The sequence below is a fragment of the Lissotriton vulgaris genome, chromosome 12, assembly GCF_964263255.1.
Source record: "Lissotriton vulgaris chromosome 12, aLisVul1.2, whole genome shotgun sequence".
Taxonomy (NCBI): domain Eukaryota; kingdom Metazoa; phylum Chordata; class Amphibia; order Caudata; family Salamandridae; genus Lissotriton; species Lissotriton vulgaris.
This window is the reverse complement of record NC_141700.1, coordinates 714,315,830-714,340,787: the sequence shown is the minus strand read 5'-3', so window position 1 is coordinate 714,340,787 and position 24,958 is coordinate 714,315,830. Positions and strand designations below refer to the sequence as shown.

Genomic DNA, 24,958 nt, shown 5'->3' with positions numbered 1-24,958 from the left:
CCTGCCCCCTCCCCAAGTCTTGTTGCCCTGGTGTGGCCTGAGATCGCCCCCGACATAGGCGGTCGGCTCCCGGGGTCAGGCGGAACTTGTTGCCTTTTGGTGACTCTTCCATTCAGGACCTTGTCCCACAATCCGTTTGACCTGAAGACATGTCCTGCGGTGCCCTGGTCCTACCATCACATATACCTGCGCCAGGACACGGCGTGGGGTGCACTGAAAGGGAGAGGCGGCGCGAACGAGCCTCCCCCACCTCCCCAGGTGGAGGTTTCTCAGCTACAACCCAGCGCTTCACTCGGCCACCTGAGTTGCGCCCGCTCCTGCGGCACAGGGCCTCGCTCGGCCAGCTGAATTGCGCCTGCTCTTGTTATTGCAGTGTCTCACCCGCCATCCGGATGAATTACACCCACTCATGCAGTACAGCGACAGGCGGCTGCCACGGAGCTCAGGAAATGGCGGTCGGCTCCACAGACTTGGGCCTGGCCTGCAAGGATGGCTCTGGGCAACCCTTGAACTCGGACGCTTGACGGCGTGGGGTGCACTGAAAGGGAGAGGCGGCGCGAACGAGCCTCCCCCACCTCCCCAGGTGGAGGTTTATCAGCTACACCCCAGCGCTTCACTCGGCCACCTGAGTTGCGCTCGCTCCTGCGGCACAGGGCCTCGCTCGACCAGCTGAATTGCGCCTGCTCTTGTTATTACAGCGTCTCACCCGCCATCCGGATGAATTGCACCCACTCTTGCAGTACAGCGACAGGCGGCTGCCACGGAGCTCAGGAAATGGCGGTCGACTCCACAGACTTGGGCCTGGCCTGCAAGGATGGCTCTGGGCAACCCTGGAACTCGGACGCTTGACTGCTAGGGCATGGGCCCCATTCCCAAAAGCGTCCCCTCAGCCTTGAAGATTCTACAAGAGTCACCGGGGCCCCCGACTCCCGCAGACTTACGGTGGGGAGCGACTGCCATGATTGCTTGCGGAATGGCCACAACGGAGTCACGAGATGGTGGTGCTCTCATGCTGACACCAGCTTCAGTCTGAAACATCCAGAAACACTGTAGACTACCAATTCGATCAGTTCCGGTGGAGCCCCAACGTGACCCGGTAGAGAAGAACTTGCCCTCCCCTCTTTGACTGATGGTTCTTGTTGCCTGTCCCTTCTGTCATATGACGCGCCGCGTTAGCGCACCCGGAAGTGCTCCGGTGCGCGAGGCGCGAAAAGCAGCTACCCGGAAGCGATCTGGGGCGCGGCGCGGAGCGCGTTACGTAAGCATAACAGGTCATGTGACTTCATTTCACTTTTGAGTTCCAAATGATGCAAGGCTAGGTCATGTGACCTAAAAATAACACTTTTCATTGGTTCGGACTGGGAGGGGGCGCTTAGCTCCTGCCCCCCCCCCCCAAGTCTCTCTCGGCCAGCTGAGTTGCGCCTGCTCTTGCTATTACAGCATCTCACCCACCATCAGGCTAAATTTCACCCACTCTTGCGATACAGCGACTCTTCCATTCTGGACCTTGTCCCACAATCCGTTTGACCTGAAGACACGTCCTGCGGTGCCCTCCCAATGCGGCCTGGCCCCTGAATGTGTGCAGGGGGACGGTATTTCTCGCTCGGCCAGCAGAGTTGCCAGCAGAGTTGCGCCCACTCTTGCGGCCTACGACATGGAGAGGCCGGGGCGTTGACTAGGCGGGGCCTCCGGCCGCAACCACAGCGCCAACGATCGCTGCTAAAGGAGGGGAGCCTTGCCGGTGAGAGCCACTGATCTGAAGAACGGCTGCCTGCGGTGCCTCCGTGAACCGCTTGACGGAGGGCCCCCAGGGGCGGTGTGGTGGCGCGGACTGGGGGGGGGCGCTTGGCTCCTACCCCCTCCCCAAGTCTCTCTCGGCCAGCTGAGTTGCGCCTGCTCTTGCTATTACAGCGTCTCACCCGCCATCCGGCTAAATTTCACCCACTCTTGCGATACAGCGACTCTTCCATTCTGGACCTTGTCTCCCCAGAGGTACATCACCTTACACAGACATGCACTCTGATCTCCTTGGTCTCAGTCAAGCATCAATAGTAAGATTTTCATAGGTGAGTGTAAGTGGGGGCTGTTTGAGGACCTGACTGCATTGGAAAGCAATGTGATGCGGTGCCTCCCTGAACCGCTTGACGGAGGCCCCCGAGAGGCGGTGTGGTGGCACGGACTGGGAGGGGGCGCTTGGCTCCTGCCCCCTCCCCAAGTCTTGTTGCCCTGGTGTGGCCTGAGATCGCCCCCGACATAGGCGGTCGGCTCCCGGGGTCAGACGGAACTTTTTGCCTTTTGGTGACTCTTCCATTCTTGACCTTGTCCCACAATCCGTTTGACCTGAAGACACGTCCTGCGGCCTGGTCCCTGAATGTGTGCAAGGGGACGGTATTGATTGGATCAACATGGCGGCTTCACACAAAGCTGACTCAAGTGTTGCTGCTGATGCTATGCAAACAAAAACTAGTTTTCAGTTTGTACATTCTTCAGGATTTTTCCATCCAAGGCTGGTTGATAGTTTGTAGAACGATGGCTTCAGATTTTCAACATACTACTCTTCAACATTCTTTATAAATGTAACAATGTGAGACTCACTAGGAGAACGGCCGTTTATCTTTCCATTCAAAATGCTGCCAACAATATTTTCTGAATGGAAGACACCATCTTGTAGCATAAAAGGCTGCGTCAAGGGTGGTATTGCCCAGAATGTCTTGTTTTCTAGTGCTCGTAATGACGAAGCCAGAACTGCCGAAAAGGATTCTGGTCCTGCCGCTACTTACTGGAGACATTGAACTATACTCTTGACCTGCCTGGCCTCGACCAAAATGGCGCCAGTATGGGAGCGACTTGCAACTCCTTATGACGTTCTAGTTACTTAGCCTTGATGTTATGGGGGATGTATGCGGTCTTTGTGCACATGGCGGGCGGGGAAGGGTACTGACTGGGAATATGGACAACCCTATTGATGTCGATTTTTCATTATTAATTATTGTATTAATAAAGCTTCGAAGTAATGTTACCCATGATACTCGCCCATGGTGTGCGTATAGACGATTTTATTGTAACTGATCCTGTTATACTTTCAATTAAAAAATCAACCTTCACTGATCCTACAACCGTTTGTCACGTTTAGTTTTTTCAATTAAATGGCTCGCTTGTTACATACTCCTATACCCCTGGCTTTTGAAAGACACCATCTTGTACAATTAAGGGCTGCGTCAAGGGTGGTATTGCCCAGAATGTCTTGTTTTCTAGTGCTCGTAATGACGAAGCCAGAACTGCCGAAAAGGATTCTGGTCCTGCTGCTACTTACTGGAGACATTGAACTATACTCTGAACCTGCCTGGCCTCGACCAAAATGGCGCCAGTATGGGAGCGACTTGCAACTCCTTATGACGTTCTAGTTACTTAGCCTTGACGTTATGGGGGATGTATGCGGTCTTTGTGCACATGGCAGGCGGGGAAGGGTACTGACTGGGAATACGGACAACCCTATTGATGTCGATTTTTCATTATTGATTATTGTATTAATAAAGCTTTGAAGTAATGTTACCCATGATACTCGCCCTTGGTGTGCGTATGAAGGATTTTATTGTAACTAATCCTGTTATACTTTCAATTAAAAAATCAACCTTCACTGATCCTACAACTGTTTGTCATGTTTAGTTTTTTACATTAAATGGCTCGCTTGTTACATACTCCTATACCCCTGGCTTTTGAAAGACACCATCTTGTACAATAAAGGGTTGCGTCAAGGGTGATACTGCCCAGAATGTCTTGTTTTCTAGTGCTCGTAATGACGAAGCCAAAACTGCCAAAAGGGATTCTGGTCCTGCCGCTACTTATTGGAGACATTGAACTATACTCTGAACCTGCCTGACCTCGACCAAAATGGAGCCAGTATGGGAGCGACTTGCAACTCCTTATGACGTTCTAGTTACTTAGCCTTGACGTTATGGGGTAGGTATGCGGTCTTTGTGCACATGGCGGGCGGGGAAGGGTACTGACTGGGAATACGGACAACACTATTGATAACGCAAAAAAAACGTTTTTTTGGGTTTTTTTTGCCCCGCGGGGCCCTTTTAAAGCCTCCACATCAAACCTAGGGGGTCAGGGAGGATCTACTATGCCCCCTTATGGTCATTTCCCCCTTCGTTTTGGCCTCCTCTTGTCTCTCGATCCTACCGAGAGACAAGATGGCGGCCGCTCCGGACTGTTTAGAATGTTGACAGACACCGAAGAGCCAATCAGCTTCGCTTCGCAAAGTTCCGTTACGCGAAAAGTACGCGAACCGGAGCGCTACCCGGGACGCTGTTACAGATATATATATTTTTTTGAACGTTAATTTATCAAAATCCACTGGAGCACATATATTGAGACCTAGCAAAGGCACATCGGGCTAACAGTCCCTACAATTTTGCCAAGTTTCGTGCAAATCCATTCAGCCGTTCGAGCTAAAAGTGAGGCCAACCGCCCTATGGAAATTAACATGGGAAAAACGCGTTTTGGGACCCTCCTTTTTTCTCGGCCCCCCCTTGACGAACCCCTCCCCCAAATTTTCAGGAGCTGCTTAAAAACAAAATGTGCCATTTTCCTGAAAATTTCAGCCAATTCCGTCCACAAACGCCAAAGTTATTAGACATAGAATTTTCAAAAATCCCATAGAGAAAAAATCCTAACTATATATACCTACTGGCGATCGCCAGTAGGTAATATATATATATATATATATATATATATATATATATATATCCATAGTAATATAATAAAGAGAGATCCCAAACCTTTGAGGCGGGTAATCTCAGGAACCACAGCACCAATCACAACACCCAATACAGCGTTGGAAAGGGCAGTTGCAACAGAAGGACATAGGCTATGCAGACGCCCACCATATACATTTAAAAGGTAAAAGAACCGTGCCAGCAAAGTAGTCTTTTGTGGGCATGCCTGCGTTGTGCTGTGGGCGTGTGCTGGGGCCGTGACAAACGCTGGGGGCGTGTGGTACGTTCCGCCCTTCATGCCATGTCTCATATCATGTGCTAATCCCACCCTGCTCCCTTTAAATACCCCTGCACCCCATAATCATAACCCACCCTTACTCCTTAAAATACCCCAACACCCTTAAACACTAACCCATTTTAACCCTATAAATATTCCCTGAACACCAAAACCCAAACCTATCCCTAAACCCTAAAAATACCCCTGTACCCCAAAACCCGAACCTAGCCCTGAACCCTATAAATACCCCTGTACCTCAAAACCCAAACCTACCCCTGAACCCTAAAAATACCCCTGTACCCCAAAACCCAAATCTAGCCCTGAACCCTAAAAATACCACTGTACCCCAAAACCACCCCTGAACCCTAAAACACCCCTGTACCCCAAAACAAAAACCTAGCCCTGAACCCTTAAAATACCCCTGTACCCCAAACCCAAACCTAGCCCTGAACCCTAAAAATAACCCTGTACCCCAAAACCCAAACCTACCCCTGAACCCTAAAATACCCCCGTACCCCAAAACCCAAACCTAGCCCTGAACCCTAAAAATACTCCTGTACCCCAAAACGCAAACCAAGCCTTGAACCCTTAAAATACCCCTGTACCCCAAAACCCAAACCTACCCCTGAACCCTAAAAATACCCCTATACCCCAAAACCCAAACCTACCTCTGAACCCTAAAATACCCCTGTACCCCAAAACCCAAACCTACCTCTGAACCCTAAAATATCCCTGTACCCCACACCCAAAACCTACCCCTGAACCCTAAAAATACCCCTATACTCCAAAACCCAAACCTACCCCTGAACCCTAAAAAAACCCTGTACCACAAAGCCCATACCTATCCCTAAACCCTAAAACTACCCCTGTACCCCTAACCCAAAACTATATCTGTACCCTTAAAATACCCAAACACCCCAAAACATATACCTCAGTACCCCAAAACATATACCCCTATACCCATACTTACCTTATCCAAACATTAAAAAAAAAACATGCTTTTACCATTCATGCATTTACAACGAATTTCATTGTAAATGTATGTGTGATAAAAGCATATAAAATGTAATGCCATGCGTTATAATGGCATTGCGGAGTCATGGTACTTTTGTAATGAAAGTATGCGAAGTGATGGTATGCGGAAAGAAAGTTGCAGAATAACGGGTGCTTACCCTCCCCCGGTAAGTACATCGGTGGCACGGCGGCCCACATTTCCAGCAACATACTCATATTTTTTCACCACCCATTTGAAAAATGCACAGGTCTCTCTCATTGATGGTCAGCACTGACATACACTTTTAGACACACCTCCCGTCACAAGTTCAGAATTGCGAACTTTAGAGCTGGGGAGCTACGTTTGAATCTTGGCATCAGCTCAACATCCTGTGATTCCAGGCAAATCACTTTGTCTCCCCGTGCCTACCACAAATGAATGTGTTCTTCTGTAATGTAAATTGTGCTCATGCCATGTTGTCGAGTTCGCGCTATATAATACTGCGAGGAAAAATAAAGTAGGGAAACTCGAGTTCACACACTACTGCACGCTCACTCTTGAGTGCATCAGCAGTGCTCTGTGAATCGGAGCGTTTCACAGGCCTGTCACAGATAAGAAATGCTATCAAAACAAAATCCTACAAAACAATATACTACTGGCCGGCAGTAATTCATACCCGGACAACGTCGGGACGGGCTGCTAGTGTGTGTATATATATATATATATATAAATATATATATATAATATCTATATTATATCTATTCTGAAGAGAGAGCTGAAATCTTTGAGGCGGGTAAACTCAAGAGGTACATCACCAATCACAACACCCAATACAGCATTGTAAAGGGGAGGTGCAGCAGATGGACGTAGGCTATACAGCTGGCCACCATATACATTAGAAATGTCAAAGAACCTTAGGGGTAAAGTAGTCCCTTGTGGGCGTTGACGTGGGCGTGTGAAACTCCACTTGGGCGTTGACGTGGGCGTGTCATGGGCTTGGTTGTGGGCGTGTCAAAGTACACACATTATTACTTTGTGGGCGTAAACCGTTCTCAGAGGGGCGTGGGCATGTCAAAGTAGACACTCAGAGGGGCGTACCACAACAGCGTTGTCAGAGGGGCGTGCCACAAATGTAATAAGAAATGGCCGCGTCATTCAGTAGCGCGGCTTTCCATTTACGATCCACCCTGAAGTTATAAACACTTCTCACACGTCCGTATACAAACACCAAGGTGCGCCGCATTCACGCACATTGACATGTAGGCGACGTTAATCATATATAGTGCAACCTTTGTGAGCATAAGCGTTACCGTTGTGATACCGGGAATAAAACACAATTAAAATTAAAAGGGGCGCGGCTTGCGCAAGCAATGTGCGCCCACATTCACGCTCCACCTTACCCTTCTCATGACGCCACATTACTGATATATAATGCGCCAATAACTTTGTGGGCGTCTGCATTCTCACAGGGGGATGCACTACAATTACGGGAAAAAAGGGGCACGGCTTTCGCAGACGCCATTCTGATCACTTCTCACACGTACCTCTACAAACAACAAGCTGCCCCTCATTCAAGGATCCTTGACATACAACCCACAATTTTTAAATAACAAAATTAACATTCGCTCATTTAGTTACGTTACATTTGTCACGAGTCGCTGCATGAAGAAAAATAATAAAGGGGCGCACAAGCTCCACATTCACTGACCGCGACATTCACGCTCCAACGGCTCCAGCGGAAACTGAAGGCAGCCAGCCAAAAAAGCAATCAAACACACTTCACAATTGACGTTTACTCTGGGGCTCACACGGGGCCTCAAAAGAGCCCTCGCAACCACGGGATCACGCTGTGCACTCTCACCCTACACACCTTAACGTGAAAGACGACACGCACGCTGGGACTCAAACCAGCCCTTGCAAGCACAGAATCACGCCGGCCAATACTTAAACCTGAGCACGCACACAGAGCCAAGGAGCTGCAAATACTGCAAATACAGCCCAGCTAAGAAGCCACATATGACAAACGCTGCTACTAACACTCCATAACATTTCATCCCCGGACAACGTCGGGGCGGGCTGCATATATATATATATAACTATAACTTGCCATGCATCAAGGAACTTTGCAAAAGCCATGGCAGTCCTTCAGAAAGCAATACATGCACTTTGTTATTTAAACAAATATTTTTTATAGTTAATTATAAAAAATGGTTAATACTTCATGGTCCCCTCATTGGGCCAGCCCTTCTGTATGGCAGTGAAGGCTAGGAATTCAAGATTTTAAGTTTCTCAGAACCCCAGTAGAAAATATACATTTACCAATTATACACTGATTCTTGTGATATACAATAAGTTATCATTCATACAGAAAATAACTTGGCTGATATCTGACAAGAAATGTGGTAAGATGTCAGGTGCCATCTAATAAAAAAAGGATATGAGTCTGTCCACTTTAAAGCATAAAACAGAACAGAAATGTGAAAACTCGGAGCATACACCACTTAAGGACAGGCATAAAGAACGGTGGGGAAAACAAACTTTGACACTAGTGGATATGGGGCACATTATTGAAAAGAGAGTACAGCCTTGCACTGCACATACTGAAAACAAAAAATACTAAACGTAAACTCTCACTCCACATAGTGTAGGTGTCTCTAGGTTGGAAATGCAGGCGCGGCCAGCACAGGTAAGAGCGGTGGGGAGGGGGATTGAGTAAGTCGACAGACGATGGACTAGGTAAACAAATAAAAAATAAAGACAACCACTCACCTTGAACTCGCCGCCCCACTGCACTTACCTGCGCCTGCTGAGCCTATGGAAATGAGGATGCACAAAGTTGGGAGGAGAGCAAAATAAAAAGCCATGCAACATGGATATTCTACAAGATGAAACACAGGGGCATAGCTACAAGGGAATGGCAAAGCGTGGTGTTAAGCACATAATGCTAACGCCACCTCCACCATTCTGAAAACACAGGGATGAACCGTATTTACAAAGGTACAGCACATCCCTGCATTTTCCCTAGCGCAGGTGCTAAATTAAGCTGCCAAGTGCCAGTGCAGGCACCCTTGCACCAAGGACACCTTCCTTGACATACATAATCATTCATGGAGGTTTGATGTTTCTATGTGTGCAGCACAAGGCAGCGCACACAGAAACAGCAAAAACAAGGAGAAATAAAGCTTTTCTCCACGTTTCACCATGTTAAGACCAGGTTTTCCAGGGTCCTAATTTTATTGCTGCCTCCTATTTACCCCACGCTGGTAGATAGGGGCAGGGAAACAAATCGATGGGTGTTGCGGCGGAATGCCCACCCCAACACCCACTGCCCACATTAAGTGGCTTAACGCCACCTTGTAAATATGGTGAAGCCCCTTTTGAACCACAAAAGTGACATTCCTGTGGCGATGGGGGCTTGTAAATATGCCCCTCACTTTCATATCTACTCTGCCAACTGTGTAGCAATTCAAGGGGCATCCTTTCATGTGTTTTTTAATAGCCAACCTTCCTTTGAAGCCAACTGTTGCGACCAAAGTAGAGTTTTTTTGGGGGTGTTTTCAAAAGCGCAAACTGAACCCGAAGACATCAGAGTGCTTTACATGAGCACCAGTTGCATTACAGATGGACACATTCATTTTGTTGGGCACAGGGAGATTTGCCTACAATCACAGGATGTTGAGCCTCCCTGCCGAGACTCGAACTTGGTTTCCCCGCTTTACGGTCGACTGCTCTAGCCTCTAGCCGTTAGGCCACATCCTCTCAGATTTATTCTCCCTTCTATAACTGCAGTGCAGTAGCAGAAGATTATAGAAAACCGCCCCATCTGTCACCTGCCAATAGTAACTCATTACAGTGCTTAATTATTTTTCATATTGCGGATTCGTTTTAGACTAATTTGGCATTAACCAAAGAAATTATTTTCTTACATTTTTAAGGTAATTCTAATGCACATTCTAATGCACATTTCAGTATTGTCCCCCAATCATTACACACGTCATGTTCCACGTAACTGTAACAATGATAAATGTCAAGGTTAAATCAAGATTACAAAAGTCTACTTTTTAGTTGTATCCCATAGCAAGATAGTAGGATAAAACTTTTTCTCGTTCTGAAATCCTTCCAGCCATCAGAGGGCGCAACCGAATTCACTCCTCTGGTACATTTAGAGTATGTGTACAAAAGGTAATTTAGAAGTAATGCCTTAACACTTTAATACATTTGTAAATAAGCATTGAGTGAATTTTTATCCCATGGTTGATAGCTTATTCGTACACACCAATCTTATATGATATCCCCTGTAGGCCATCACGCGCATATGATCTCTAGAGTATTGATTTTAAAATCTTTGTTACAGCTCCCTCATGAATTGATAGTGACTCCCATTATTCCATAACTAATCCTAGATGGTGTGTTAGGTGCAACCAGAGTCCAAGGCAGGACTTAATGGGCATTAGGTATAAATTGGCTCATCATTCTCGTTTTTGTTCTATACGATAATTCCTACTCATTGTGGTATAATAATTTGTCTTATTTTTTTAAATACCAAGAAAATAATGTAACTCGAAAGAAAAACCCTAAACCTAAATCAAGTCCTTCAGCCAAGAATCATGTCCTTCACTATCTCTGGAGACTTATGGAAGCCTCTTTGCCTTGAAGGGAAAGGCTGGAACTGATGTGCAAAACATATACAATATATTTTATGATTTTTGGCTTGACTATTGTAGCAGGGAGAAAGAGTCCAGCATCTAAGGCCTTATTAAGATTGGCTGCAGGGGTCAACAAACTTCTCGGATGTCAGATTCTTGTCTTTCTGCAGTTGCTTGTGACACTTTCCCATGAAGAACAGTTAAGCAAAGTCAAAGTCAAACAAGCTTTATTCGACTGTTGTCATAAAGCTATAAAATAATACAATTCATCACAAGGTAAGACAATAAATATAGTTAAAAGTAAATTACATAGTAATTTCATTCAAGTATTTACATATACAATATACTTCAGGGGAACTAAAGTGCATACACTGGGTCCAGCCTATAAAAGGGTGGAGTATATTTACAGCAATTTACTTCTGTGTAGAGCAAAATATATTTACAGCAATTTACTTCTTATTACCCAGGCCCAGCCTAAATATTTTGCCACAGCAATGGCCACAAATTGATCAGGGCAAGTGCAAATTAGTCTTAGAGCCACCAACCCACTCCTGGTACCCAAGGTTTTGCACATAGGAGTTAGCCACACCCTGCGAGGTATAGCATATACAGGGCAAACAAACAATAAGTGGTCAACAGTTTCCTTAGGGTACAAACAACCAGGGCACTCCACTTTGCCTCCACTAGACCGACGGTTGGTAAATGCTCTAACCGGTATACTACCAAATCTAAGTTGGAAGTAGAGCTTGCGGTCAGAGCTGATTTGCATATAACCAGTGTCTAACCCAGGGTGGTGTGGAGTGCAAAAAAACGATGGATTTAGGCCCAGATCCTTGTACTGGGGTGAATGTATGACATTGTTCTACATTCTGTCCATCAACTGTGTTTTTTGCAATTTTCACCCCGAGTGTGCTGGGTATACTCAGACGTGAGTCCCAGGCTCTCCACACCACTGGAGTCAAGCTATCCAGGCTGAAGAAGGCTGATAGCCAGAAACCGGTCCTTGGATGCTTGATTCCGGTCTGGGAAAGACATGGCTTGGTAGTTCGGACTGGACTGTTCCCATGAGGCACAGGGTCAGAGCTGATTTGCATATAGCCAGTGTCTAACCCAGGGTGGTGTGGAGTGCAAAAAAACGATGGATTTAGGCCCAGATCCTTGTACTGGGGTGAATGTATGACATTGTTCTACATTCTGTCCATCAACTGTGTTTTTTGCAATTTTCACCCCGAGTGTGCTGGTTATACTCAGACGTGAGTCCCAGGCTCTCCACACCACTGGAGTCAAGCTATCCAGGCTGAAGAAGGCTGATAGCCAGAAACCGGTCCTTGGATGCTTGATTCCGGTCTGGGAAAGACATGGCTTGGTAGTTCAGACTGGACTGTTCCCATGAGGCACAGGGTCAGAGCTGATTTGCATATAGCCAGTGTCTAACCCAGGGTGGTGTGGAGTGCAAAAAAACGATGGATTTAGGCCCAGATCCTTGTACTGGGGTGAATGTATGACATTGTTCTACATTCTGTCCATCAACTGTGTTTTTGCAATTTTATCCCCGAGTGTGCTGGGTATACTCAGACGTGAGTCCCAGGCTCTCCACACCACTGGAGTCAAGCTATCCAGGCTGAAGAAGGCTGATAGCCAGAAACCGGTCCTTGGATGCTTGATTCCGGTCTGGGAAAGACATGGCTTGGTAGTTCAGACTGGACTGTTCCCATGAGGCACAGGGTCAGAGCTGATTTGCATATAGCCAGTGTCTAACCCAGGGTGGTGTGGAGTGCAAAAAAACAATGGATTTAGGCCCAGATCCTTGTACTGGGGTGAATGTATGACATTGTTCTACATTCTGTCCATCAACTGTGTTTTTTGCAATTTTATCCCCGAGTGTGCTGGGTATACTCAGACGTGAGTCCCAGGCTCTCCACACCACTGGAGTCAAGCTATCCAGGCTGAAGAAGGCTGATAGCCAGAAACCGGTCCTTGGATGCTTGATTCCGGTCTGGGAAAGACATGGCTTGGTAGTTCGGACTGGACTGTTCCCATGAGGCACAGGGTCAGAGCTGATTTGCATATAGCCAGTGTCTAACCCAGGGTGGTGTGGAGTGCAAATAAACGATGGATTTAGGCCCAGATCCTTGTACTGGGGTGAATGTATGACATTGTTCTACATTCTGTCCATCAACTGTGTTTTTTGCAATTTTCACCCCGAGTGTGCTGGATATACTCAGACGTGAGTCCCAGGCTCTCCACACCACTGGAGTCAAGCTATCCAAGCTGAAGAAGGCTGATAGCCAGAAACCGGTCCTTGGATGCTTGATTCCGGTCTGGGAAAGACATGGCTTGGTAGTTCGGACTGGACTGTTCCCATGAGGCACAGGGTCAGAGCTGATTTGCATATAGCCAGTGTCTAACCCAGGGTGGTGTGGAGTGCAAAAAAACGATGGATTTAGGCCCAGATCCTTGTACTGGGGTGAATGTATGACATTGTTCTACATTCTGTCCATCAACTGTGTTTTTTGCAATAAGATCTATAAAGGCAGCATATAAACTACCCCCTCCTATTAGTACAGTTTTCCAGTACAACATAGCAAAGTGTAACACTTGGTCAACAGTGCTGATAGATGATCTAAATCCTCCTGTAGGTGGGATAGGATGTTCTGATCCAATTCCCACTCTAAGACCTTGTTTAAAATTAACCTACCGAAGACCTTTTGCATAGTGTCAATCAGGCTGATTGGGCAATAATTCCCAGGTAACGATTTATCTCCCTTCTTGAACACGGGTATAATTTCAGCCCCATTCCAAGATTTAGGGATAGGTTCTCCTCTTGCTATGGCATTTGCTAAGAGCAATATGTACCTGGCCCATGATTCTTTTCCATACAAGAACGTGTCAGCAGGGACGCCATCTATACCGGGTGCTCTACCAGGAACCACCAGGTCTAGGGCAATGAGAACCTCGGCATGATTAAACACATCTTCCGAAGGGAATGTGTGCTGAATCTCCATGATTGTATTCAGTTCCTGACCCATGGCGTATTGGGGTTTAAAATAGGCCACCCATTTATCTTGGGCCACTCAGTCTTGGGGTTTGTCCGGAGTCCCATCACTACCCCACTTAAGGACATTCCAGAATCTTCTTGGGTCTTTTTGGGTACCTGCTTTTTTTAAATCCAACCATCTTTGTTCATCCCATGCTCGCTTTGATTTATAGACTACTTTCTTGTATGCCGCCCTGGCAAGCTGGATATGACTACGTATTTCACTTTTTATAGCTCTACCAAGGTCCAATCGAGCCTGCCGACACTCCCGAGTGTACCAACGCGGAGGGTGGGAAGCACGATTGTCATTTGGCTTCGCTGGTCTTACAAAAACGCTTCTTAGGTAAATAAAAAAGGATTCGTGGATCTTTGTGCTCTTTTCTAGAGCTAGACACTCTACCCCTTTATTGGCAAGGTCTGCCAGATTACTTGTAGCTTCTAGCAGCTTGTTTGTGATAAAATCGATGTGCTCTTGGCACTCTACTATTTTGGCCCACCGAAGATGGCGCATGTAATTTGTCACAACTACGTCACTGGACAGAACTTGGCCAGCGCCCCTTGTATCGGTGGATTCCTCCCAATATGTTAAAGGCATGCAAAGTGGGTTATGATCACTCTCGTCCCTTTTGACTACCATCATATCTACTAAGTGAATCCATAATCCCAAACTAATCAGGATGTAGTTGATTCTGCTTTCTCGGGAACCAATCCTGAAGGTGTTGGCCCCAAGTTTGTCGTGCACAGTCCTGCCATTTGTTGCTCTCAACCCCTTGTTCAGACAAAATGAATTTAACTGGGTTGAGAGTTCAGTCCATCTTTTAACTGGGGCCAAGTCAAGTTTTGGGACACCCCATTCTCTGTCTTCATCGTCCATGACGTTCCAGTCGCCACCTAACAGGGGCTCAAAGGTAGTATTAAAATCTCCGCCTAGAATAATGTAAGAATGCTGTGAATAACATTCAATACATTCATCCAGGTGGGCTAAAACTTCCGACTTCCTACCCCCAGTGCTTCTTGTGTACAAGTTATAAATGCGGATTGACTTTCCATTTTTATTACTGAGCACAAGAATCTGAAGATCCTTATGGTTGGAGTCAAGGGGTTTAATGATAAGATCAAGACTCTGGCTGATCCAAATCGATAGGCCACCCGAGGGACGTCCTCTGCCACTCTTCACTGTGTTTACACTATAGTTCAAGTAACCTGGGAAATGTAAAGCTTCTAGTAACCAAGTTTCTTGGAAAAGACATATATTATGTTGGTTAATGAATAGGGCCCAGTCTGGGGATTCTAATTTAGATTTGAGGCCAGCCACATTCCAAGATAGGATTGAACATGGTTTGTCCAATCCCACAGGGAAGCTAACATTTGACTTCACACCAGGATTCTGAACTAACACAAAGTTCAGGGGATCAACAGAAGTATTCACAGATGTTTGTTCTTAGCCGGGGGCAACAATCTGGGATGGTTTTGCTCGATCTGGTCCATCCGGTCCTCCAACGTGGACTGAGTCATCTGATAGTCAATCATTAAGATCCAAGCCTGAGCTTCCCTCTACATTCCCTCCCAGGCGATCTTTACAATGCATTAGCCATCTCTGGGGGGGAGAAGATCTCATTTGTACTCTAGAGTAGTCTGGAGAACAACTCCTAAATTCCAAAGCAATTACATTTTCAGCCAACTCAGTATGCTTGAGTCTTAACTCAATACAGTCCACTGAGTCCCCTGGAAATGACAACCGTTTAGAGCTAACAATGTCATCTCTAATAATAGATCTACAGCCCCTGACATACCTTATCCAATGGACAGCTTTGTTTGTTAATGATTCATTGGTTTCCGGGGCCTTTCGGGGGCTCAGTTTAGGAACATTCAATAAATAAACCAGTGGAGGCTTTCGCGCATAGGGATTAGGGCTCAGCCATATCTTGACTAACATTACTACCAGTTGGCAGAATACCAGTTCCCCTCCTTACTTGATGATTTCCACCCCCCACTAACGGGATTTGCCTGGGGGCAATGACAGATCTACCCGCTAATGAGGTGCCAGGGGCTCTATTTACTTGCAGATTCTTACCCCCTGTTCGCACAGTTTGCTTAGTGGCGTTTGCAGACTCATGGTTTAATTTTAATACGCCCCTCCCAGTTCTAGTCATCTCACTATATGAAATGCCGGATTCAGCACAGGTGCTTTGCTTGTCTCTGCCTGCTACAGTTTCTATGGGCCGGGACCCGCTTACCCTTCCAACTTTCTTTGTGGCTGCACAAGTGGGGCAAGAAGCAGTAACCTGCCTAGCCTTGTCCTCCTTTACTACATCAGTGAGATGATCTAACTTGATTTGCATAGCCTCAATCAGAATACAGAGTTGTTTAACTACTGTAGTTAGTGGGTTAGTGTCTGGCTCTATTTGGGCTGAGATACTGGTAGAAGTTTGTAATTGGGAATCACTCTCACATAGACAGGTATCTCCCTGGGGAACATGTGAAAGGGGATTACTGTCAGGAATATCAGTTTGCGCCAAAACTGAAAACCTATTTGTACACAACAGGACCGGTGACTTGGGCTGAAGGGGCGACGAGGGAAAGGCGTTCTGGGATTGCTCATTTGCCAAATTTCTAATTGTACTTTCCCCTTCACGATCAACTGTATTAGTAGTATCAACCGTTTTGGTTTTGTTCAAAAACATTTCAGGTATTACCGTCACATACCTCTTACCCCCGACCCCACAGGAGTATACAAATTATCGCTACCCCCACAGTTCTTCCCACTAGTTGGAGGTTTTGCAGTCAATATTTCCTCACATTCTTCGATTAGCTCATCAATCCGGTCCATGACACAATATCCCCCGGCATGCAATATAGGTTTCTTTTTGGGGGTTTGCTTTGATTTTCTTTGTTTCTTTCCACCCCTAGGGATACCACTCGACCATTCTGTAAGATCTTCCGCACTTTTCTTCTTCCCCATTGTTAGTATACTTCAACACAAGCTTGGACAGGGGGAAAACACAGTACCTTGTGATAGCAAATCAAAGGGGCTGGCCCAGCCCAGCCTCGTCCTGCCTCGGACTGTCGCAGACTGTCCCGCCCTTGTCCCGGGCTTAGCCCGGCGCACGCCCGCGCGCGTCCCGCGGGCCGGTAATGCTGCTTGCTTATATCACTGCCGATAGCAAGGGGGAGGGTCCGCTTGTCTCGTGGGCTCCCTAGCCGCTCCTGGGTCCTGCCACCGTGCAACGCTGCGTCTCCCGCGAAGCGGGAGGCGCGAGGTCCGTAATAATGCCCCCAGTAGCAAGGGGGAGGGTCCGCTTGTCTCAAGGGCTCCCTTGCGGCTCCTGGGTCCTGCCGCCGTGCAACGCTGCGTGACACTTTCCCATGAAGAACAGTTAAGCTCTACAGTCAATCAAAAGCACTGACAAATGAACCCTGTCATTTCAGACCGAATGATTGAATTGGAAGTTCCTTTTCAAACCAATATGTGAAAGAAAGTAAATCAGTGCCTGGGCAAACCGTTTCGAAGAAGAACCACAGATGTTGTTAATATGTTTATTCTAGAATACGATACCAACAGACTATGTCTTAAGAAATCCTAAAAGGGTCAAATGAATGGCGTTTTGTTCTTGTGGCTCGCCTAGAACACTGAACACCTGGCTGAATACATAACTCCTCCATAGGATGGAATATTGGAGGGTCAATACATGTTCCCTTTTAGAACTTGAGAAAGTAAATTTCCTGGCCCCTCTGTGTGGTGGGATTGTTGAATATTGTGTGGTTCTAGTCTGAAGCTATGTGATTACTGGAGCAGGAGTCAGGTAGTCAGTATTAAACTGACTGCATACAGTTCTGATGTGGATAAGGAATGTACAAACACTGTTGACTAGGACTTGGCCGCACTCAAATCAGGATCTCTCTCCTGCTCATGGTTAGTCGGACCAGCGTCCAGTCCTTCAGTTGGTTGAGCTGAAAGGCAATGGCATGTGGAAAACAATTGGCCCAGATCAGACTGGACCATAGTAGATAAAATGGAGTGAAACATACTTAAGTGGTCATTATAAAATCATCATGTCTTCTCTTGGTAGCTACAGAGCAGCTCTCACCAAGGACCAAAACACATAAAACATGAATGTTATTAATGTGTATATACTTCTGCTTTGCTGAAACAAATCAATGCTTCATTTCTTTTTGGTTGCAGAGAGAGCGGGCACCTCTGCTTAACCAAACTCGTACTGTCAGGCATCCCCTGCATATGCAGTACCAGACCAAGTGGCTGGGCCTTCTACCTTGCTATTAAAGCCTGCTATTACTTACCTCTGCACATCAGAGCTGCCTCTTCAGTTCTTGAACTTCACAAGAAACTGAAGACCTGGCTATTCACCTCGTCTCAGCCCTGGCTTAGCCCACACCACTCCTGCATTTCAGTACCAGATACCCTCCAGGGTGACTAGTGTGCTCTAAAAGTACCCATAAAAATAGGAGTTTGCATCCCAGCTCATCTGCACCAGATGTATACTAGTTATCCACAAAAAGCACCTTCTGAGTATCTCTGAGTTTTGTAAAGCATTAGGTTTTGTGTGAATGGTGAGACTGTTCAGTGCAGCAAGAATTTTGAGGTAAGATTTTATTTCCTTACAACTATAGCTGTTCATTCCAAAGTCCAGCTTCTGCAGATTCTTCAAGCACCTCCACTCAAAACTCTGTAACGTACCAAATCTCACAGAACATCAGAACTTCGCTAAAGAAATGCTACAATCTTAAAAATGAAATGATTGAATGCACAGCAGAAATACTGAGGACATGCCAACCTAAAGTTCTATAATAGTGAAAAAAGAAGGTTAGGATCAAATCTGATATTCGTTTAAATCATCCCCATTTCTTGAGGGGGGTGTTCAGGAATCATGTTGTGAGATTATTAGGCCCTGTGCTCACACATTTCCATTTTACATGTTCACGTTTAAAGTTGACATTTTTTCAAATTATGACTTTTAGCACACATTTGCTTGAGAGCCCATATGAGATTGTGTACTCAGAAATGGGTTTCTTACAAATACATTTCTTAGTAGGTACATTATCATAACTTAGAATATTCTGTCCTAGGACTGGGTTCACTGTGCAAATTGTCCTTGTTTGTTGTTGTCTGTTCGAAGATAGCCCCGGGTGGGCAGAATCAACAATGTCAACTGGACCGGAGCTCAGGCACAGAAGGAATGGGTCCAGTTTTCTTATACAAACTGCACCAAGCCTTTGTTCAGCAGAAGATATTCTGGTGGATTGGTGTAGTCACCCCATGCTTTAATTCTGGCCCAGCTAAATCTCATTATCATCCTGAGAGGGACAGTGGCCTGTTCTACACCAGACTTGCTACCAGATGACACATAGCTGTAGGCGAATTGGGAGTTAGACCACTCTAAGATATCTGGCAGAATCGCATCCACCCTATGCGCTATAGTGTAGACAATGCTAGGTAGGAGTATAATTATGTGTATTAATATAATCAATAAAACAATTATAATGGCTGAATTATTCATGTTCTTCACCATTCTTGCAACGCTGGTTACTATGCCTTGTTTGGATGTATGATGTTACAACGCATACTTTTACCACGCATGCCATTACAACGCGGTTTTTACAATGCATACCATTACAACGCATAGCTCTTTGGGGTGCTGGATAGTGAATAGTTTAATTTACTATTCCAACTCCAGTCCCCGTGGACACTAGGGAAGGTGTTGGATAGTAAATTAAACTTATTCCCTATCCTAGAGCGCCCCCCAGCGCAATGCGTTGTAATGGTTTGCGTTGTAGTGACTGCGTTGTAATGGTAGTGCGTGGCTAAAGATTCATTGTAAAGGTTGTATACCGCCTTGGTTTCTTCTACAATTAATTGCAGCACATTTTTGTTTACTCAAGAATTGCAATTTGTGTATTTCTTATGTCTCCCTTTTGACATGCCTGAGTTGACAACAAGAGGTTAGATCTGTTTCCACTTTTTCCTTGGGGGGAATTAGGGTTGTAATGTTCTGAGGTTGCAGACACCATCAGGTACCCTGAGAGGTTTAGGGGTCCAGATGTCACAGTGTGAGCTTGTTTGGAGCTAGATTAACATATTTTGATGGTATGTGAGGACTCAGTCTCCATAGTTTTGATGCTTATGTTGTCCAAACGCACAGTCTTACTGAATTAGTAGGAACCCTACAGCAATAAGTGTTTGGGTTCAATTCAGTCTGTTGTGATGGTGCTCTACAATAGGGGTTACAGCACTGCCCTAAATCTGTCACCATATTTCATCCTCTTCAGTAGTCATTAACAAATCAGGAGGGAAAATAAGGAGAACTATAGGGCCAGTTTCTCCAAGTAATATGGGCCTTTGCCAATAGTAACTCATTACAGTGCTTAATTATTTTTCATATTACGGACTATGTGTGCAAAAGGTAATTTAGAAGTAATGCCGTAACACTTTAATACATTTTTAAATAAGAATTGAGTGAATGTTTATCCCATGGTTGATAGCTTATTCGTACACACCAATGTTATATGATATCCCCTGTAGGCCATCACGCTCATATGATCTCTAGAGTATTGATTTTAAAATCTTTGTTACAACTCCCCCATGAATTGATAGTGACTCCCGTTATTCCATAACTAATTCTAGATGGTTTGTTAGGTGCAACCAGAGTCCAAGGCAGGACTTAATGGGCATTAGGTATAAATTGGCTTATCCTTCTCGTTTTTGTTCTATACGATAATTCCTACTCATCATGGTATATTAATTTGTCTTATTTTTCCAAATACCAAGAAAAAAATGTAACTCGAAAGAAAAACCCTAAACCTAAATCAAGTCCTTCAGCCAAGAAGCATGTCCTTCACTATCTCTGGAGACTTATGGAAGCCTCTTTGCCTTGAAGGGAAAGGCTGCATCTGATGTACAAAACATATACAATGTATTTTATGACTTTCAGCTTGACTATTGTAGCAGGGAGAAAGAGTCCAGCATCTAAGGACTTATGAAGATTGGCTGCAGCAGTCAACAAACTTCTCGGATGTCAGATTCTTGTCTTTCTGCAGTTGCTTTTGACACTTTCCCATGAAGAAGAGTTGAGCTCTGCAGTCAATCAAAAGCACTGAAAAATTAACCCTGTCATGTTTGACCAATAGATTGTATTGGAAGTTCCTTTTCAAACCAATATGTGAAAGGGAGTAAATGAGTGCCTGGGAAAAACGTTTTGAAGAAGAACCACAGAAGTTGTGAATCTGTTATGTTCTTGAATACCATACCAACAGACTCAGATGAACAAATACGATACCACACACAGCGATGCAGATCAGAGAGGGAGCGGGTGGAGCGACTGGGTGCTGACAGGGTCAGGTCGGTCACAGTTCTTGCTCACAAGGGTCTTCCCTTATGTTGCTAGTGGGAGGGAGGAGCAGCTGGGAGGCGGGAGCGGGGTGGTGAGTGGGGATGGGATCGGGCTACAAAGCACAACAAAATGGCAGCAGAGAGTGAAAATGAAACTATGGAGGACGGGGTCAGGGGCAGTGAGGCACATTCTGGCACAGAAAATATTTAAATCAACAGGGCAATGGCACAGAATGCAGTGGGGAGGGGATCGGGCTACAAGGCACAACAAAACGGGATCGGGGCAGTGAGGCACAACAAAACGTAATCGGGGCTGTGGGGCACGATCTTGCACAGATAAAAAATTTATCAGCAATGGCAGGACGAGATGAACAAATGCAATACCAATGGCAGGACGAGATGAACAAATACGATACCACACACAGCGATGCAGATCAGAGAGGGAGCGGGTGGAGAGACCGGGTGCTGACAGGGTCAGAACACTGAACACCTGGCTAAATATATACCTCCTCCATAGGATGAAATATTGGAGAGTCATTACATGTTCCCTTTTGGAACTTGAGAAAGTAAATTTCCTGGCCCCTCTGTGTGGTGGGATTGTTGAATATTGTGTGTTTCTAGTCTGAAGCTATGAGATTACTGGAGCAGGAGTCAGGTAGTCAGTATTACCCTGACTGCATACAGTTCTGATGTGGATAAGGAAACACTGTTGACTAGGACTTGGCCGCACTCAAATCAGGACCTCTCTCCTGCTCATGGTTAGTCGGACGAGCATCCAGTCCTTCAGTTGGTTGAGGTGAAAGGCAATGGCATGTGTTAAACAATTGGCCCAGATCAGACTAGACCATAGTAGATAAAATGGATTGAAACATACATTCTGTCTTTAACAGGTAAGCAAGCTGTGCAAACTATAAAGTAAGTGATCATTATAAAATCATAATGTCTTCTCTTGGTAGCTACAGAACAGCTCTCACCAAGGACCAAAACACACAAAACATGAATGTTATTAATGTGTATATACTCCTGCTTTGCTGAAACAAATCAATGCTTCATTTCTTTTTGGTTGCAGAGAGAGCGGGCACCTCTGCTTAACCAAACTCGTACTGTCAGGCATCCCCTGCATATGCAGTACCTGACCAAGTGGCTGGGCCTTCTACCTTGCTATTAAAGCCTGCTATGACTTACCTCTGCACATCAGAGCTGCCTCTTCAGTTCTTGAACTTCACAAGAAACTGAAGACCTGGCTATTCACCTCGTCTCAGCCCTGGCTTAGACCACACCACTCCTGCATTTCAGTACCAGGATACCCTCCAGGGTGACTAGTGTGCTCTAAAAGTACCCATACAAATAGGAGTTTGCATCCCAGCTCATCTGCACCAGATGTATACTAGTTATCCACAAAAAGCACCTTCTGAGTATTGCTGAGTTTTGTAAAGCATTAGGTTTTATGTGAATGGTGAGACTGTTCAGTGCAGCAAGAATTTTGAGGTAAGATTTTATTTCCTTATGACTACAGCTGTTCATTCCAAAGTCCAGCTCCTGCAGATTCTTCAAGCGCCTCCACTCAGAACTCTGTAATGTACCAAATCTCACAGAACATCGCTAAAGAAATGCTACAATCTTAAAAATGAAATGATTGAATGCACAGCAGTACACCACATTTTTTCATTCCTTTCTCCCAGAAATACTGAGGACATGCCAACCTAAAGTTCTATAATAGTGAAAAAAGAAGGTTAGGATCAAATCTGATATTCGTTTAAATCATCCCCATTTCTTGAGGGGGATGTTCATGAATCATGTTGTGAGATTATTAAGCCCTGTGCACACACATTTCCATTTTACATGTTCACGTTTAAAGTTGACATTTTTTCAAATTATGACTTTTAGCACACAGATGCTTGAGAGCCCATATGAGATTGTGTACTCAGAAAGGGGGTTCTTACAAATGCATTTCTTAGTAGGTACATTATCATAACTTAAAATATTCTGTCCTAGGACTGGGATCACTGTGCAAATTGTCCTTGTTTGTTGTTGTCTGTTCGAAGATAGCCCCGGGTGGGTAGAATCAACAATGTCAACTGGACCGGAGCTCAGGCACAGAAGGAATGGGTCCAGTTTTCTTATACAAACTGCACCAAGCCTTTGTTCAGCAGAAGATATTCTGGTGGATTGTTGTAGTCACCCCATGCTTTAATTCTGGCCCAGCTCAATCTCATCATCCTATTGAGAGGGACAGTGGCCTGTTCTACACTAGACTTGCTACCAGATGACACATAGCTGTAGGCGAATTGGGAGTTAAACCACTCTAAGATATCTGGCAGAATCGCATCCACCCTATGCGCTCTTGTGTAGACAACGCTAGGTAGGAGTATAATTATGTGTATTAATATAATCAATAAAACAATTATAATGGCTGAATTATTCATGTTCTTCACCATTCTTGCAACGCTGGTTACTATGCCTTGTTTTCTTCTACAATTAATTGCAGCACATTTTTGTTTACTCAAGAATTGCAATTTGTGTATTTCTTATGTCTCCCTTTTGAGTGCCTGACCAGTTTGGTCACTGGGCACTCTCACTGCTTGGCCATCTACGTCATTACACATGCCTCAGTTGACAACAAGAGGTTAGATCTGTTTCCACTTTTTCCTTGGGGGGAATTAGGGTTGTAATGTTCTGAGGTTGCAGACACGATCAGGTACCCTAAGAGGTTTAGGGGTCCAGATGTCACAGTGTGAGCTTGTTAGGAGCTAGCTTAACATATTCTGATGGTATGTGAGGACTCAGTCTCCATAGTTTTGATGCTTATGTTGTCCAAACGCACAGTCTTACTGAATTAGTAGGAACCCTACAGCAATAAGTGGTGTGATGGTACTCCACAATAGGGGTTACAGCACTGCCATAAATCTGTCACCATATTTCATCCTCTTCAGTAGTCATTACCAAATCAGGAAAGAGAATGAGGAGAACTATAGGCCAGTTTCTCCAAGTAATATGGGCCTTTGCCCCACTTGGATTCAGGGACTGAAGAGAATCTTAGCTATGATCCTGAATTCCACTGGAAGCCAGTGAATAATGTTCAAGGAGAGCTTGATGAGATCTTCACATTTGGTGGAGTTCATGCATATTCTTACCTGTCTTGGTAATAAGGTCCTCAGAGTCTAGCAAAGCTGATGCCGCAGCAGTTCCAAAGTGCTATAAGCAGGGTTCTTATCAGTTCAATACTGTGGCCCATTTGAAGTACTGATAGACTTTTTGTTATATGGGGATTTGGAGATTGATACCACTGACCAATGTGTTGTCCTTTTATGGAGAGGAAATAGTCAGAGAGGGGTAGGATGGTGGCATGAAGGTTCAGATGGTATAGGAGAATCAGATTTTCAGAGTCAAATGTATCCTTTGTGGGTTTTTCTCAAGTAAGAAAGCAGAAAGCTAGTAACCAAACTAAGCATAGACACCTTATAGCAGGCAAATGCACCACAACTGGCCCTACGAACATTTCAAATGTGTTGCCTTTTGACCAATTCTTCCCTACCTGGGGCAGGTTAACTTCACCTGAATCATATTTTCTCTTTTGCATTGGATAGGCATCTCATTCTAACTTGTGCCTTTTATCGTTTTTATGCGACAATTTTAATTTCTTCAGTGAAAGACCTCGCTGAACATCACCCTTCGTTTTACATTTTTGAGCAGCTACACTGGCCTCTGCAGAAGATCACAACCCCCTCCTCCTAAAGCAGCGAGAAAATGAACTGAAAGAGAGACAAGAGACCTTCAAGTGAGTTATTCTATGTTGTATTAACTTATAGAGTCTGAACAGAACATTATAATATTGTCAGCACTTTAATGATAATAATTCATACAGACAAACTATTAACATAAGTAATGTATATTTTAGCAAGTAACTAAATACTAGGTAGCATTTGAGGGAAGTTTTT

The 24,958-nt window shown here is 45.2% G+C and overlaps 1 protein-coding gene across 1 annotated transcript in view; it reads left to right on the top strand.

The window, feature by feature from the left end:
- Nucleotides 1-24,958, top strand: part of LOC147678095 (hydroperoxide isomerase ALOXE3-like) — a 194,875-nt gene that overhangs the window by 46,508 nt on the left and 123,409 nt on the right. The window contains exon 3 of the mRNA XM_086946570.1: nucleotides 24,714-24,798. Within this exon, the coding sequence (XP_086802696.1) occupies nucleotides 24,714-24,798 (85 nt within the window). The remainder of the gene's footprint in view (nucleotides 1-24,713; nucleotides 24,799-24,958) is intronic.